Here is a 17,788-nt window from a genome sequence, read left to right on the forward strand (position 1 = left end):
ATGTTAAATCCAACTTCGCTAGTGAGGAGGATTTATCATTCTCATTCCAAACATATTAAATATGTAAAAAGCCACTCCTCCCTGATCAGCAAATACAGCTTAAAAGTATATTGAGGATTTCCCAATGCTGGCCTATGAGAGAGTTAAACCTCATAGTAGTGAAAAGCTAAATAGGCTGTTTGCCATTAGCAGGACATGCAAAACATAAAGGTATAAATCCTACCTTTTACTTACATAGCACCCTACTCTTGAGGTTACCCAGAGGCAATGCAGTGGCAGGCCTGAGAAAGGTTTGAAAGACTACTTATGTGGGTGGCACAATGAGTGTTGCAGCCCACTAGTAGTATTTCAAATACAGGCCCTTGGTATATGGTATACCACTTTACACTAAACTTACCAATACAACAAATATGTCAATCAGATATACACCACTAATATCATCTTTATGCCAGGTCTAACATGCACCATGAAGCAAAACGTGTGAAACAGCAACAGTGAGTGCATCACTGACTTGGGTTAAGTTAAGCATTCAGCACCCATAGTCAAGAAAGATATAATTGAGTTTGCTCTTAAAGGGAAGCACTTGAAAGGCGGAGGCCAGTGGTGTAACATTAACCTCCAAATTTTCTGCAGAGCTGGGGGCCTCCCGAGATCCAGGAGGCCCCCTCCAGGACGTGTATGGGTCCCTTACCTGAGTGCTCCAGACAGGGTGGGGCACTCCTTGAACTTTGGGGCAACCCACTACCTACTTTTGTTATGCCACTGGCAGATGATGGCTGCAACCCGTTACACAATCTGTTTTTAAATATTGCAGATGCTGAGCACCGACCCCACATCAGATCCTGACTCATACACATTCACGCTCCTTATGCTGTCTCGCTCACACCCACTCTCACTCATGCTGCAGTGACAGACAGCTCATTAGTGTTGCATAAACACAGCAGTACCAGTCTCACGCTGTTTACACAATACCATTAAGGAGCTGCCAAATGAGCAGGTTTTTCAGTATGGCTGCAGACTGCCGCCCACAAGAGCAGTCAAAAGAGTCCCAGATCTCTAAACTGAAAGCAGGTGGGGCCCACTGTAACCACTGGGCACAAATTAACCACTGAGTTGGACCATCCTATTGACAACTGGATAAGAAAATATGACTGGATAAGAAAATATTAAACTGAAATCATAAAAATATGAAGATGCCAGGCTTGCCAGAGAAAAGAGCTTAAAATACTGAATATGTTGTATTATATTGTAGTCAGAGCCAGTAGACTGGTCTGGTTATGTTGAAAAAACATATATCTTGTCACAAGATTCCCTTGCACTTTTTACATGTCCATCAGGCAGTGAATCAAGAGTGGAGACCAAAGGTAGAGCCATCCTCAAAATGTCACATAGCCCTGCTACCAAAACAGTGGAACAGTGTAAGCACATCTATCACTAATGATTAAGGAAGGTTTATAATGTGAGCAAACAATGTTATCCTAAAATAGTAATTTACACTAAATTCATATGAGATGGAATATGTCTAATGTTGAAGTTGTACATTTAAAAAAATATCACTAATGCAACAGTTGTGCATTCCACCCCTCTTGAGGAGTTGGGATGGACAATCATTAGATAGATTTCTCTTCCTGAGCTTACCTGTAATGGGGCCACCTAGGCTGGAGAGACAACCAGTGAGGCAGTGATAGATCCACTGTGGCCTGGTGTGGGCCGTCACTGACCCTGCTGTGCTACCAGACTTTGCTGTATTGGCTATGAGCAGGGAGAACTGGAACCGGGCCTGCCGGGCACTGATGCAGGAAGTGTGAGAGAGAAAGGAACCTGGTATACCAGAACCCACATAATTGACTAAGACACCTTCCTGCTCCCACACACTTTCAACATACTACGCAACTTAGGCCCCACCTACCTGAAAATTCGCATCACCTTCCATCAATCACCCAGACACCTACACTCTGCAAGGCTCCTAGCCGCACACATCCCAAGCATAGGCAGCACCCAATCAGGAGGACAGGTCTTTCGTTCCTAAGGTTTTATTGGAAAATAAACCTCGATGTCTTCTTTAACAGAGATAATGGAGAGAGAGGTCCACAAAGTGACATGGGGCTTAGACCAAAATCTACTTTTGTTCCTGCACTTACATAGTAGGTACCACCTGTAGTAGGGGTTTTTGAACAGGCAGTAATCTATGAGATAGAACAGTCTAACTGCAGGACGACTGAGATAAAAGGAAAAAGAGTAACCCCATAGACACACATAACATAGTGCTATAATAAAACAAGTACTCCTTCTGTTTGCATTGCTTTTGTTTGCAGAGTGTGACTGTAGGGTGACGTTCGCACTCTGGCTCCGAGTTTGGAGACACAATAATGAGACTCAGGTAAGGAAGGCTACCTCACTATTATGGTAGAATGCTTATGTTTGATTTTAAGTGAGTGTCTCACATTTCACAAGGTCTTGGGTGCGACATAACAGTGAAAGTTTTATGGAATACGTTTTCACGTTATGATTGTGTTTATCGATAGAACTATGAAGGGGGTGATCTCTACTGAAGGAAGTATAATTAAAATAAGGGAATATATTATTATGTCTCTTTTTTCTTTGTAGGTACGCCTCCTGAGTGTGTCTACTAAAAGGCAAGTACTGCCATACACCTATCCCTACCATCTGGTTAAATAAACTAGGAGGGATTCGGATTTAAACAAGGGATCAGTATCTTGAGGAAGGCTAGTAACCCAGTGGGAAGTTTGGTAATGGCTGAAACATGTCAGTACATGCCAATAGGGTAATGGAGATATAGTTCCTCCTACATACCCGTTCTATATTTTTAACCATGTTAAGGCGGGACCAACAATAAATAAATATATGGGCACTCACTTAGATAGCTAAAACATCTTTCTTTCTGCAATAGGAATCCCTATTTTGAAAATATTATTTTATTTTCTATAATTAACTAAGCAATCCACTTATTGTTCTGAACCTGGGTGTGTTAGCATCCCTATTAGGAAGCATGCCACTATTAAGTGGGTGAGGGCAGTCCTAACAAATCTTTGAGTTTCCCAGTAGGTTTTCTTCTTGACCCCCTGTAAATGTCTTTATTATTTGTATATTTGTATATTCCTAGTTTGCTACTACAGTAGCTGGGTACATGCAGTGTAGAGGTCCCAGATCCAGTTCCCTGTTCAGGTTTGAGTTTGGCTTCAAGTTCCCTTGGTGCTTCCAGAGGTATGGGATAAGCAGATATAAAATAGTCAAAACTCCCTTCGACGCTAAGAAATGAGCAAAATATGAAGGAGACTTGAATGATCCAGGAGAGGTAGTAGATCACAACCAGGGTCAAACAAACACCTGAAATAAAGGCTCTCCTGCTTAAAATGAAGAACACGCTCATCCCCATTATTTGGAACATCACTACCGTCAATGCAGCTCGGATATGGAATAAATTACCAGCTCCCCTACAGTCTTTTTGTGACCTACTAACATTCAGGAAATCACTGAAAACCTGTCTATTTCCTCACTAGCGATCCGCTCTTCGGTTTCTTCATCAGCTGTTTTCTTAAATCGTGGTTATAGCGCCAGGATATAATTGTTGGTCTCAGTGCGCTTTACATGTAGGCCTTACAAGACAATACACTCTCATAGTGCGCTTAGACCATATGAAAAAATGCTGTGGCAATGAGAAGACCAGAATCATAGTCAAAATAGCCCATTCGTGGCACAGAGGATCACATTGGCACTCGCACCATTAAATTTCCATTGATCGGGTTATGTGTAGAGGCACAGCAAATAGTATAATGGCATGAATACGAGCCTGCAACTAAACAAGGGGCAGCTCCTCCATAATGGCTGAGGAGCATCGCCCCACTGCCCATGCCAGAAGATGATAAATTAAATGACAATAACACAGGTATTGTGTTCCTATACCTATCATGAAAATGACAAAATGATTGAAAAAAAATTGTGGTAAGTATTATCATCTAAAAAATGTGTTTTTCTATTATATATGCAGTTTCAAGAAGTAAATGTTGAATACTATAATACATAACATTAATATAATGTAAAGTAGTACATTCCACTAATTATATAGTACAATATAAAAATATATATTTATAGAAACAAACAGACACTTTTGTATGTGTGTGTGTTTATATATATATATATATTATATATATATATATATATATATATATATATATATATATATATATATATATATATATATATATATATATATATATATATATATATATATTTAGTATCCTGATGCACCAATATTTACTATTCCCACTCCAGTGTAAGTAACAGTGGGAAAAAGTGAAAGACTTCGGAAGGGTTACATTTACTGTTCCTACACCAGTCTGAGCAACAGTAGAGGAATTGTTGGACTTTGCAGGGTGTAAGATTTGCTATTCCCACAGTAGTATAAGCACCAGTAGGGAAAGTGTTGGGCTTCAAAGGGAAAAATAATAATGGGGCCCCCTACTTACCTAATCTATGGCCCCCTAATTACCAACTTATTCAACAACTCACTTTGCAGCACAATTACACATTACTTGCCACTCTCGAGTAATGATTTTCAAAAAAGATGACCGCAACTCGTCAAAATGTTATCGCCCGATCTCCCTCATTGATAGCACTGTAAAGATCTTGGGAAAGGTGATTTTCAATTTCTTGAGTACCTGGACAAGGCAATATTTTGTCTCCACATCAATATGGCTTTCATCCCAGACTGGGCACGGTGGAACAGTGCTTGAATTTGCACCTGATTTTGGGCAAATATACCATCGCTAAGCATGCCCACTAGTAGAAAGTAGGGTTACCATTCCTCGTCATGCGTGTCCCCAAAAGTGACAGGTCTGTGTGTCCTTAAAAGTGCCAGGTCTGTGATTGTCACCAAATGTGACAGATCTGTGATTGTCACCAAATGTGACAGGTCTGTGATTGTCACCAAAAATGACAGGCCTGTGTCCCCAAAAGTGACAGGGTGTTCCTGTGCTTAAAAGTGACAGATGGTGAGCAAAAAGTTTGGTTACATGAGGAATGTGTGGTCTCCCTAACTGGAGCTGGTCTGTGGGGGGATGTAGCATAAGGGGGTGTGTCAGAGCACGAGACAGTGTTAAATGGTATGTTAGCCTAGCAGGGCATTTAGGTTAAGGGCAATGTGTGCGCAAAAAGTGGCTTCGTGTAAGAGGGGAATGTCTGGACATGTTTAAATGGCTTCGTGTAAGAGGGGGGATGTCCGGGCATGTTTAAATGTTTGCAGAGTAAAGAAAAACTAATCAACCAGGCCCCACCTTCCCAGGAGAACGAGTCACGAGTCCCAAGCACTGAGGATTACACATCACTTCCCTCAGCAAACAATAGGTTTAAAAGCTGTCATAATACTAAGAGTCTATCTAACAAACAAAGCCTTGATTAGAAAAACATGGGCATCCGCCATGTCCCTAAACTACGGAAGGAGCTTAGCTTCCCCCAGAGATGGAGTCACGAGCACAACTGGTTACACCTCTCTTCCCACTATAGACAGTAGGTTTAATTAACAGATGTTAAAGGGGGGCCAACAGAAGATGTACATTGGTCAGAAAATGTTCCCACCATAGGCCCCCATTACATGGTTCTAAACCCCACCTCCATAAGGGGTGCGGACCTAAGCATCAGGTCAGGCCATGTATAAAAGCATACTCTGGGGGGTGTCAGCAGAAATAGCCATTTTTAAAAACCCGAGGGAGCGACATACTTGGATTGTTTTGCTGCACAGGCCCAATTCAGGAGTTTCAAGGAATAATGGATCAGAACAACCTATCACAGATTGATGCAGCGTGCTACACATTTATGGATGTAAGTAAAACAGGGGAATGGTGCAATGTTGTATGTTTAAGGTTTTATTTAAAAGTATTGGGAGCAAGGCCTTTAAGGTGTATAAGGTTGCATTTTAATAGGGTACCTATCGCAATGTAGGACTGTGTTCATAATGTTTTAAATAATACATACTGGGGGTTGTGGGCTGGTGCCTAAGGTGTATAATGCGGGTTGTGTAAAGGGGTGGTTGTCATTTTAAGTTTTTTAAATGCGCTATGGGAAAGGGAATTGTATGGTAATGTGAATAAAGGTGGCTGCTTTAGGGTTTGTACATGACGGCTGTGTTACGCTGTAGCTGTGATATCTGTGGATGCTGCTTTTGTGGTGTGGGGACCGGTTAAAGGTATTTTAACAAATCTGTGGGCCTGTATTTAAGGAGGGTAATGCTAAGGGTATTAGAAGTGCAACAATCCTGTAACGCAAGGCTTTTACAATGTCTACAAACCTACAACAATGCGGTGTGGGGCTATGGGTGTCGGAGTACACTACATATTCTACATTGTTACAAAATAAAATATATAAATAATGCAAATAGGTACTCACCAACATGTGTAGAGGCTCTGCAGCGACATATTCAAACAGCTGTTTCCCAATATGAACCATGGTGTGGTAGGGACACATCGGGTAGTTTATTAAGGGGGGTCTCTGTGGGATATACAGCGAACCTCTGGGGCCAGCCAAGAGCTCTAAATGCCTCCGGGTGCGGGGCTCTAGGTCCCGGTAATTATCATACTAAGATCCCCAGAGTCCGCGGTCCAAGTGCGTACCTCAGGGGCTTGTGCAGGCTTGGTGGCTGGGGAGGGCTCGAGGAACCTTGTATTTATAAAAAATAAAGGTTTACAGAGAGCGCTTCCATACGTGGTGCTCTGTGGGGTTTGTGCAGTCACGTGGGGTCGAAAGGTCCCACGAGCACGCTGTGGTTTTAAGGTGCTCAGAGGGTCGGGGTTTTTGTGGCCGTTTGGGGATCGAAGCCCCTTTATTGATAATAAAAATAAAGCCCCCAGAGCCCTCTGTGGGGGTTGTGTGGCATGCTCTTCGGGGTGATGGCTCGCGGACCCGATGTTTTAAAAAATGAAGACCCCCAGAGCCCTCTGTGGGGGTTGTGTGGCATGCTCTTCGGGGTGATGGCTCGCGGACCCGATGTTTTAAAAAATGAAGACCCCCAGAGCCCTCTGTGGGGGTTGTGTGGCATGCTCTTCGGGGTGATGGCTCGCGGACCCGATGTTTTAAAAAATGAAGACCCCCGGAGCCCGCTGTGCCACCTGCGGAGCTCCATGGGGGTAATGTGTGGTGGTGTGCGGGCTCGAGGCTCCATTTTTTAAATTGAAGCCCCCAGAGCCCTCTTACCGCTGGCTGGGCTCTGGGGGCGGGGGGGGGGGGCAGACAATGGCATTTCCACGGATCCCACGTGGATCCCGATGGCGGCGGCTGCATGGGATCAGGGAGCTCCCTCTTCGTGACTACGAGTTCAGGACCCGCCCCTTTCGTGATGTCACAGGGGACACCCCTGACATCGTGAAAGGGGTGGGCCCTGCCCTAGCAAACACGAAGAGGAAGCTCCATGCTTGGGGGAGCCCATGTGTCCGCGGTGGCTTTACAGGTGTCTACAGCCCCCAAGGAGGGCTGACAATAAAAAAAATGTTTTTTTAAAACCGGTGGCAGGGCAGCAAGCAGCATCCTCAAAGCGGCTATGCCCAACCCCTCAGTGATGTCATCGGGGACACCCCTGACATCATGAAGGGGCGGGGCCCGCCCTCGCACACGCGCCGAGGAAGCTCCTTGGCAGAGCTTCATACATGCTGGCTGTGCCCCAAAGGTGGGGATTCAATAAATTTAAATTTAAAAAAAACTGTGATTACTGCTGCAGGGCCCGGATTAGCAGCGGCCCTGCAGCTTTCAAGAATTTTTTTTTTATCCTTTTAAATGGGGCATATTGATTTAGCGCGACAACGCCCCTGAGTATGGGCAATAAATAAAATGAAAAAATAAAAAAGTGTTTACAGCAGCAGGGACCTGAGTAGCAGAGGTCCTGCCGCTTTCAAGATTTCGTGCTTTGGGGTCATTTTATATAGCGCAAACTCGACCTGAAGGTCGGCCATTTATTGTAGTTTTACCCCTGTACCGGTGTCCGGTTCTCTGTTGTAAGATGCACACGTCACTTTTCCCCATGTAACAAACCGGTTGCTATCTCTTACATTTTGTTTGTTTTAGATACTTGCAAAAGTGCCGCCATTGCATCCGTAACGTTTGTTCTTGTGCTGGAGTGTCTACCATTTATTGCAGTATTTAACCTCTACTTGTACTTTGTACACTTTTTGTAACGTGCACACGTCACTTTTTTTTTCCTCCGGTACTGTACCTTTGCTACCTACAGCATTTTGGTTGCTCCCAATTATCACTGAACGCTTGCTTCTGTAATTTGTTCCCATGTAATTTGCTCCGCATGTATCAGTACTGTTCCTACTGTGAAGCGCTCTGCCACCTTAGGGTAAAGCCGGTGCTATATAAAAACGCATACATAAATGCATAAATAAATAAATTAAGTGATTTGCCCAGAAGCATAGGCTATGGCGCAGGGTTTTTTCTCATGTTTTTGCGCAACCCAGACAGCCCGTTTTAAAATGCGTACTTTTTCTCTACCCAGACAGCCCTTTCAAAATGCATCCCTGAGAGTGTATATAATGTACACAGGGCTGTGTATAATGTATTTAGGGTAGATTGTGACTGCTTTTTTCCCTAGGAATATCCTGTTACTGGCGTTTATAATTCTAACATGTCGCTATGTTTATTAAAGGGTTGTAAAGAACAACTTGAGGTTTATATACTATGGATATGCGCAAAATGTTAGGGGTGTACCTATGTTGGGCTTGTGTGTAGGTATGAGATGCTCTTATTAAAAATTAAATGTCCAGACAAGGCTGTTTTCAATTTTGAATTTATCATTGGCATTTTCTAAGGTGTATGTAACAAACTGTAAGGCCTTGTTTATGATGTGTAGTTTTAAACCTCTTTTTTTTTTTAAATCTAACCCTAAACAGGCCATCCCTGTAATAGACATCACCGACGACGAAATGCTAGCCATCCCTGTAATAGACATCACCGACGCCGAAATGCTAGCCATACAAGCAGGTATATGTATTTAGAGTTGCATAGTTATGTGTAGTTTTTATACACCCTTGTCTCAGAAGTTCTGCTTTTTTCTAATGGGCTTCTCATGTGTATACTTTTATAGATTATGACGCAGCTCTACAACTAGATTCTGATGATCTAGAGCTATACATGGGGGCTCAAGAGGTGTCGCAACGTATTCAGGATAATGGGGTTCTTTCAGGTAAATCAAAAAGAAATGCCGGTGTTCTTTAAACTGTCTAAGACTTAGACTTTGTTAGCCCAATAACCCCAGGGGCGTACTGTAGGAGGGCTTCTCAGAAGGGACTGCTAAGGACTTGTTTATACCACAAATGTGATTATTTTTTCTTTGCAGGTTCCTCAGAGACAAGCACGACCGACGCTGCTTTGCAAGAGACTGCACCACCATCAAAAGAAAGACCGCTAAAGAGGAAAGCTTCAACATATGGAAAGGAACCGACGACGAAGAAAGGAGCGGGGAAAAGACCTCTAAAAGGTGTGTTTTTACAAAAGGGTGCGAAAAAAAGAACTCTCTGTGTTTTATTCTAGCAGGTAGAAGGGGGGCAGCCGCCGTGTTGTAGTGGTTGTATAAAGGGGGACGTGTAGAAATTATTGTGGTGGGGTGACTATGGGTAGTGTAAGCATCATTATACATGTTCTTTATTTTTTCTAATATATATATATATATGTTATCTCACATTCTAGGAGCCGTTCAAAAGAACACAGCTGAAAATACGTGTGTGGTCAAGAGGTCTGCGAAGCCGTTAAGGGATATAACAACGACGGTTCAGAATGCAGAGCCTGCAGCAAAAGGTGTGAGTAGGCGTGTGCGCCAGGACAAGCTTTGCACATACTACACGCACATACAACAGAGAACAGGCACGGCTGCAAAATGTCAGATCAATCCCTCCTCCAGCATGTTGAACAATCCTACAGGAATGTCTATTCTACACCAGGAGGGGGGCAACAGCAAGGACGTACTTACAAGCCCCGACAAAGTTAGGCCGGTTCAGTGTAAAAGTGATGTGGCGTATCTGAACCCTCTCAAAGCCTCAACGACAGTCGCTGAAGATATGGTACATCCCCAAACTCCTAAAGCGAGGCGCCTCTCAAGATCCTGTCTTAAGAAGAAACAAGGGGTGCAGGCAGATCCCTTAATCAAACCCCTTAAGACGCCATCTCCTACCCATACCTTAGAGGGGTTCCCCAGAGACCAAACCCTAAAACCGGCTATAATCAGGCATGCTGGGCTTAGAAGCTCAGAGGCTGATAATGCTCAGCCCCCAGGCACCCCTTACAAAGCTACCAGTGGTGGTCTCAAGGGATTGATAGGTATGGTTGCCAAGCTTGATAGCCCCTCAGAAGCAACTCACAAGGACCCTTCAAGCACCCACAGGGGGTATTTGTATACGGCTGTTAGACATTCACCCGATCACAACCACGACCATTCCTTAGCCGATAGGGACCCCGATTGTTTTGACGGCCATTTACACTCCCCAACCCTTATGTCACCTATTCCACCACCGGGGGCATACGACCCAACCAGCCCCGCAACCAGTGTAAGCCAACCATCACCATCAGCAATATGCGGTGATAATAGTACGGGTTGGGACGATTGGTCAAATCAGGGTTTAGAGGACATATCTAGTGAGGACCCTTTCACGGCAGCCCCGGGGTGTTCACACTGGGACCCTCTTTCTATGAACCCTCCGGTACCTCAGTTACAGAATGGTGTTGCGGCGAATGGTGCGAGTGGGGGTCCAGGGATGCTCCAGCATGGTGTACAGCCAGCCACTGTATTCATCCCTAATCCGCCGCAATACGATTCTGTAAACCCAAAAGAGGTACTAGGGGCCCATGTGAAAGACATACAGCTGGCGGTCAGAAAGTTAAAACGACAAGTGAACACCGCCACCTTAAAACTAGGAGTGTGCGGTAGCGTCGACAGATCGGGGCTGGAGGCGCAGCGAAAGATACTACAAATGGTTGACCAGTGTAAAAGGGTTATCATACAAACGTGCCAAACAACAGTGGCCGATATTTGGAGTATCCCCTCTTGACTATGCCTACGGAGGCCCTTAAAGGCCCAACAACCCCTGGGTGTTAATAAAAGTAAGCGTAAATCTAAATACAGCAGCCGTGTCCACACAGTTCTGACAAAGTCCCTGCGTTTCTTACGCTTCCTCAACCGTAAAAAGGACATGGAACCCCGCAAGCAAGATTATATATTTTCACAAGCACCGCCTGAATCACATACACCGGTACAATGCACCAGTCATTACACAAGTTCAGGCGAGGACCGCCCTTGTGCAGTACAGTTGGAGGGATCCCGGGGTAGAGCACCAAAACGACAATCCCATGTACACACAGAAGGCCCTAGGGCTGGGGCTGTAGCAGAGGTTTCTATGAGCACATCACACACAGACACAAACCATACTGTTCAGGTAGGAGGGGGTCGGCTACCTAGAAAAGTATGGTCCCGCAAAAAACATAAGTGGGCTAATAGCGCTAAACAACGCCGGCTTTTAATAAGTAAATTAAAGAAAGCCAAAATATGCGCTACACGGCATCTTAAAAGGACCCCCAAGCCCGGCCTAAACCAGAATCCCCAAAGTGATACGGCAGCAAACTCCCCCTCCAGTCAGATTCCTCAAGATGAGGATTCAGAGACAGTGTTCTTAGAGAGCGTCAGAACCTACAGCCGTACTGTAGAGAGATTTAACGCTACAGAGCACTATGAGGAGTTTAGGTTTATTAACCTACACCGGATAAGGTCCTCCCTGCACGGGCATTTAGTCATACAGCAGGCTGTGCAATCACTCATTGATAGGTTGATACGTGATGTGGGTCCTAATGATTTTTTCCAGCTACGCTTCCAGGGGCAGGGCCTTGACAGTCCGTTGTTCACTAAAAGAAGGGCCCTTGATGTGTTTGACGCTGTGGAATTTTTAGAAAACCTGTCAAAGCTTTTACAGAGTAAGGCTGAACTAGTCGCCTATGGCACTTTCAGAGTCATAGCCCTCATTGTAAGGGGTCGTGAGGGGGGTGTTTCCAGGCCTTTAAAGAGTGTCCTGTACAGTAAGATCATTGGTAAGAAACAACGTTGGCTGCTCAACTTTAACAACGGAGCAGCCAACACATGTCTGGCGGCCAGCATCGTGGGATTGCTGATGGGTCGCAACACCACCGACGCTGTCATCATGTCTAGAGCAGCTGAAGCCCATGCGGTTCTTGAAATACCTCCAGACCGCATGGTCGGCTTTGGCGACATAGGTCTTTTTGAGAACTATTTCGCCGTTACGGTGAAAGTTCTTTATCACAACGGTTCTTGGAAATACTTTACAACCGGGGAGCGTGTGAAAAACAAGACTGTATATGTCCTTCACCATGAGAATCACTTTTACGGTATCTTGAACCTTAAAAGTTTTCTGGGAGTCAAGTACGTATGCACACATTGCGACCATATATACAACACTAAGGCACAGCATCATTGTGAAATACATTGTAAGATGTGTCAGAGGGATGGTTGCGTTGTAGACGAGGCCCTGAAGGTGATGTGTCGCACCTGTAAAATGTTTTGTCGCTCGCAAGCCTGCTTGCTCATACACCGTGAAGCTATTAAATGCAGCCCTAAAATGGACTGTCAAGAGTGTGGCCGATATGTGTCGACAGAGCACAAATGCAATGGCATGAAATGTCCAAGGTGTCAGATTCCATGTCGGGCTGGCTTTGTACACCAGTGTTACATGGTTAAAGACAGACAACCGCCCAAAACCGAAGATTACATTGTTTTTGATATAGAGTGCACACAGGAGACGGGGGTACACCAACCTAACTATATTTACGCTCACCATCTAACTTCCGATGACTGCTGGGAGTTTGAGGGGCGAACGTGCGTTGGTGATTTCCTCAATACGTTCATTCAGTCAAAATTCAAAGGGTATACCATGCTTGCCCACAACTCTAAAGCATACGACTCATTCTTTATTTTACAGAATATGATTCGTGAAAAGGTGCAAGTAGAACTCATCACTCAAGGGTCCAAGCTGATGTTGTTAATGGCTGGGCAGTTACAAATAAGGTTCATAGACACCCTGAATTTCCTACCCATGAAATTGAGCAAGCTACCAAAAGCTTTTGGTTTTCCCGGGTGTAAAGGTTATTTTCCACACTTTTTTAACACTTGGGCGAACCAGAATTATGTGGGGCCCATGCCTCCTCCGGACAGCTACGGGGTTGATTATATGATGCCTGCTGAGAAAGAGAGTTTTCTACAGTGGTATTCTGAAAACCATGAAAAGGAGTTTAATTTTCAAACCGAATTGAAAGCCTATTGCAAGGCCGATGTAATGATCCTGCGACAGGCATGCAACCTCTTCAGAGATGTTGTGGTGTCTATGACTAAGAAAGTTAGGGTCCTGAAACACAAAACAACTCAAATGACTAAGAACGTCAGGGTCTTGAAACCCAAGACACCTCAAATGCCAAAGTCGGTTGAATACATAGACCCTTTTCAAAACATCACCTTGGCCTCCATGTGTATGTCCATCTACAAGCACATGTTTTTAAGACCAGAAAGTATGGCTCTAGTGCCGCCAGACCTCTATAACGGTAAACAGAAACGTTATTCAACCCCTTCTATCCAATGGCTCATGTACGTCTCTGAGAAGGAAGACATAGATATTCGGCATGCCTTACAGGGTGGTGAATACCGCCTGGGTCCCTATTACCTGGACGGGTACGCTGAAATTAAGGGCGTGCGGACTGCCTTTGAATACAACGGGTGTTTTTACCACGGCTGTCCACAGTGTTACAAACCCCATGAGTTTAACAGACTGCTGGGGGCCAAATTTGGACACTTACACAGACGTACTATGATAAGGGCCCAGTATGTTGAAAAATGTGGCTTTGCTCTGCGTGTACTATGGGAGCACGAGTGGTTAGAGATGATAGCAACCAACACTGAGCTACGTTCTTTCCTTCAGAGTCGTGATTTACCACAACCTCTGGAACCCCGCGATGCCTTATTCGGGGGGCGTACAAATGCCATACAGCTGTACAGGGCCGCTGGGGAGGGTGAGAAAATACACTATTATGATTTCACCAGTCTGTACCCATTTGTAAACAAAATGAAGGTGTACCCCTTAGGGCACCCTACCATCATATATAGAGACTTTAAGCCCCTTTCCGAATACTTCGGGCTAGTCAAATGTGAAATCTATCCTCCAAGGCAGCTTTACTTTCCTGTGTTACCATACAGAGTTGAAGGTAAGCTGCTGTTCCCCCTCTGTCGTACATGCGCTGAGTTTAAAGAGGTCGGTGGTTGCAGTCACACCGAAGAACAAAGGATGCTCACAGGGACCTGGTGCACCATTGAGGTCCAAGCTGCCTTAGACAAAGGCTACAGACTCGGTAGAGTACACGAGGTGTGGCATTTTAAGAGAACCACGACACGCCTCTTTTCACGCTACATTAATTTGTTTCTGAGAGACAAACAGGAGGCCTCCGGATATCCCGAATGGTGTACTAGTCAAGCTGCAAAGCAGAAATACATCGATGACTACCACACGCACGAGGGTATACGTTTACGGCCACATTTGATAGAAGTCAACCCTGCCCGCCGACAGTTAGCCAAACTCTGTCTCAACTCCTTATGGGGAAAATTCGCACAGCGTACAAACATGTCAAATACGACCTTAATAACAGATCCTGACGAACTGTTTAAGTACCTTTTTGCACCTTGTTACGAGGTGTCCAGCTGCGAGTTTATCGATGACGAGACCGCTGCTGTGTGCTGGAAATACACAAAAGAGTATCCCACAACGTGTAACAACATAAACATCTTTATAGCATGCTTCACGACTGCACACGCCCGTCTAGAGCTTTACGGTGTTATGGATAAACTCCAGGACCGTTGTCTGTATCATGATACCGACTCAGTGATTTTTCTGAGTAAACCGGGGGATGAAGATCCTCCTCTTGGGGATTATCTAGGTAATTTGACCAGCGAACTCGATAAGGATGAGTACATAATAGAATATACCTCAGCCGGGCCTAAGACATATTCGTACAAAACGAACACCAACAAAGTGTGTATGAAGGTCAAAGGTATAACATTAAACGTCAGCAACACCCTCAAAATTAATTTTGACAGTCTGAAAGATCTGGTGCATGAATACTCTGCAGCGGCCGATCATGAAAATGATAAAACCATAGTTGTTAACCAGCCCTGCATAGTCAGATCCAAAAAGAAGTGGGAAATTACAACACAGCCCCTACATAAAACCTTACGCGTTGTTTTTGACAAAAGGGTCCTGACTACTGATTATAAAACACTGCCGTACGGATATTAGGAGCATTAGAGAGGACACCACCAGCACAATGGACACCCGATTACAGCACCCATTCTCCTGTGTGTTAGCAGGGCCCTCAAACTGCGGTAAAAGCTACTTTATAAAAAAGCTCTTAGAAAATGCTGCAGGTGCTTTATCCCAAACACCTAATAACATCGTATGGCTTTATTCGTGCTGGCAAGAGCTTTATACCGACCTGTCCCGCAGCTTCCCTCATATCAGATTTATAGAAGGTATACCTGAGAATCTCAACGACGATGAGCTGCTACCCCCGACCCTTGTAAACATGGTGATTGTCGATGACCTTATGCGCGAAGGTGGTGACCATCCTGAGCTAGAACGAGCTTTTACTCAATATTCACATCACCGCAATCTAAGCATATGTTACATTGTGCAGAACTTGTTTTACAAGGGTAAGAATAGCCGCTCTATAGCACTTAATGCCTCATATCTTGTTTTATTTAAAAATCCCCGTGACAAGCAGCAAATATCCATCATAGCTAAGCAGATGTACCCTGGGAACACACACTTCTTCATGGAGGCCTTTAACGACGCTACATCAAAACCCCACGGCTACCTGCTGGTCGACTTAAAAAATAATACTCTAGAAGACTACAGACTAAGGGCTGATATTTTTCCCCCTGATCTCCCAGTCGCTTACACCCCAAAGACTAAGTCCCGAGCCTATAAAAAGCAGCGCTGAAGACCATTAGAGACATTTGTAGCCAGACCTTATAACCCCCCAAAGGTGCTGACCATGTCTGAACGCCTACGTCGCAATTTGGCCCTCCTGAAAATGTTGGTAACAGCCAGTCCCCAACAGCGAAAGGCTCTCCTCTGCGCAGCTTCTGACGATTTAGTGGCAGCCATTTCAGAAATAGCTCTAAACACACTAAAAGGCAATGTCCCTATATCAAAGAGCCAGTTACAAGTGTTGAAGAAGAAGCGACATCTTATCAGGAAGCTCAGTAATAAAAGGGCCTCACTCATCACCAAGAAGAAACTGGTGAAACAGTCTGGGGGTTTTATAGGCTCATTGTTGGGCATAGCTATACCCGTAATTACAAGCCTCCTCTCAGGACTGTGATGGAGCATGCCTCAAAGATGTATCTGGTTCCTAAGCAACAGTTGGAGAAACTGGGCTCTACTGCGGACAATGCCTGGGATATACGCCGTAATGAGACTCTACGCCTGGATGCTGAAATTAAAGACATTTTGAACCGGACGGATCTAAACCCCTACGACAAAGCTACCCTTTACACCAGCACCCTTAAAAATTTTCTAAGCTACTACAAACAGTGGGATACCGAAAAAAACAAGTTAACTTTATATGCCCCGGACTCTGAGCAGCCATCAGCATCTGCGCATGCTATGCCGCCCCAACAGCCGCAGCCGCAGCCTTCCCAGACCCCTCCTTCGGATATTTTTGTTGATGACCTCCTAAAAATATAAGCCAGCGGCATAGGGGGGCCGCGCACATGTTGATGAGTAAACTAGCCGCTTCTAAAGACCTAACAGCGTGGAATGACCGGGGTGAATTTCTTTACAAGGGACAGCCGGTTGTTGGTTCACACATGTACGATCTGGTCAAAGGTCTCACTCACCCCAAGATCCTAACGCAGCAAAATGCTCCTAGAGGCTGGGAGCAGTTTCTACAAGCGGCCGCTGAACTCAACATCCCTTCCACACTCGTGGGTAATAACGAACACAGGCGTATGCTTGAAAGTTTAAAGACGCCCCTCCCGCCATCGCCTGCCGCCTCTGACGGGCCCCTACTATCACCCTCTTGGAGCAACCCCATGGGGCCTTCAGCACGGCGAAAAAGACACATGTCCAAGACCCACACGTGGATTAATCCTTAATGTTTCTACAGACTTATTGAATAACTGGGCCTTCTACATGTATAACAGTGATTTTTCTTCATATATTTCTTTAGTAATGACTGTCAATGTAATGCGTAACCTACATAACTGTTTGTAATAAACACTTTTATAAATTTTCAACCCTTCTCACTCGTCTTTTTAAAACATTTTAATTCTGATGTATGAGACAGCATAGAAATACAGAGTCTGAATGTGTGCTTTAAAAAATGTCTTTATTTTAAAAACGTTCATCATTAAACATACATGTGTTACAATCCCTTACAATTTTGACAGACACTATATTCGGTTTTCACAGGCCGGACCGAGACCCTTGTGTTTTCTTTTACATATTTCACAACTATACTGTCATTGTTAACAAGGTCACTCGAATATAGATTTAAGAAATTTCTAAACGACGTACCCTCAGACATTTTACTGATAAAATAAATACAGTGTTCCCCGCATGTGATGGCAAGCGAATCCTGGACCCGTAGCTTATTATACTCAACCCTCGCCGCAGCTTTTTTCACAAACTTGAATATGGGTTTTGTATAGATACTGTGTTCGGGGAACTCAGATGTACTG

At 44.5% G+C, this 17,788-nt stretch overlaps 3 protein-coding genes across 3 annotated transcripts in view; 2 read left to right on the forward strand and 1 right to left on the reverse strand.

The window, feature by feature from the left end:
* LOC144819343 (uncharacterized) overlaps positions 1–17,788 on the reverse strand; it is a 122,593-nt gene that overhangs the window by 20,598 nt on the left and 84,207 nt on the right. The window lies entirely within an intron of this gene.
* LOC144817955 (uncharacterized) lies at positions 8,893–17,344 on the forward strand. Its single transcript, XM_078674922.1, has 4 exons — positions 8,893–8,988; positions 9,092–9,190; positions 9,344–9,484; positions 9,694–17,344. The coding sequence occupies exons 1-4, from the start codon at positions 8,931–8,933 to the stop codon at positions 11,046–11,048; spliced, it is 1,653 nt and encodes a 550-aa protein (XP_078531048.1). The 5' UTR covers positions 8,893–8,930; the 3' UTR covers positions 11,049–17,344.
* On the forward strand, positions 11,058–17,344 carry LOC144817954 (uncharacterized). Its single transcript, XM_078674921.1, has one exon. It carries the CDS (start codon positions 11,190–11,192, stop codon positions 15,339–15,341), a length of 4,152 nt encoding a protein of 1,383 aa, XP_078531047.1. The 5' UTR covers positions 11,058–11,189; the 3' UTR covers positions 15,342–17,344.

The sequence above is a fragment of the Lissotriton helveticus genome, chromosome 2_1, assembly GCF_964261635.1.
Source record: "Lissotriton helveticus chromosome 2_1, aLisHel1.1, whole genome shotgun sequence".
Taxonomy (NCBI): domain Eukaryota; kingdom Metazoa; phylum Chordata; class Amphibia; order Caudata; family Salamandridae; genus Lissotriton; species Lissotriton helveticus.

Bases quoted from the DNA above. Each gene is read 5' to 3' on its own strand.
- LOC144817954 (XM_078674921.1), top strand. From the start codon at position 11,190: ATGGAACCCCGCAAGCAAGATTATATATTTTCACAAGCACCGCCTGAA.
- LOC144817955 (XM_078674922.1), top strand. From the start codon at position 8,931: ATGCTAGCCATCCCTGTAATAGACATCACCGACGCCGAAATGCTAGCC. The intron at 9,191-9,343 runs GTAAATCAAAAA...TTTTCTTTGCAG, and splicing joins GGATAATGGGGTTCTTTCAG to GTTCCTCAGAGACAAGCACG. The intron at 9,485-9,693 runs GTGTGTTTTTAC...CTCACATTCTAG, and splicing joins GGGGAAAAGACCTCTAAAAG to GAGCCGTTCAAAAGAACACA.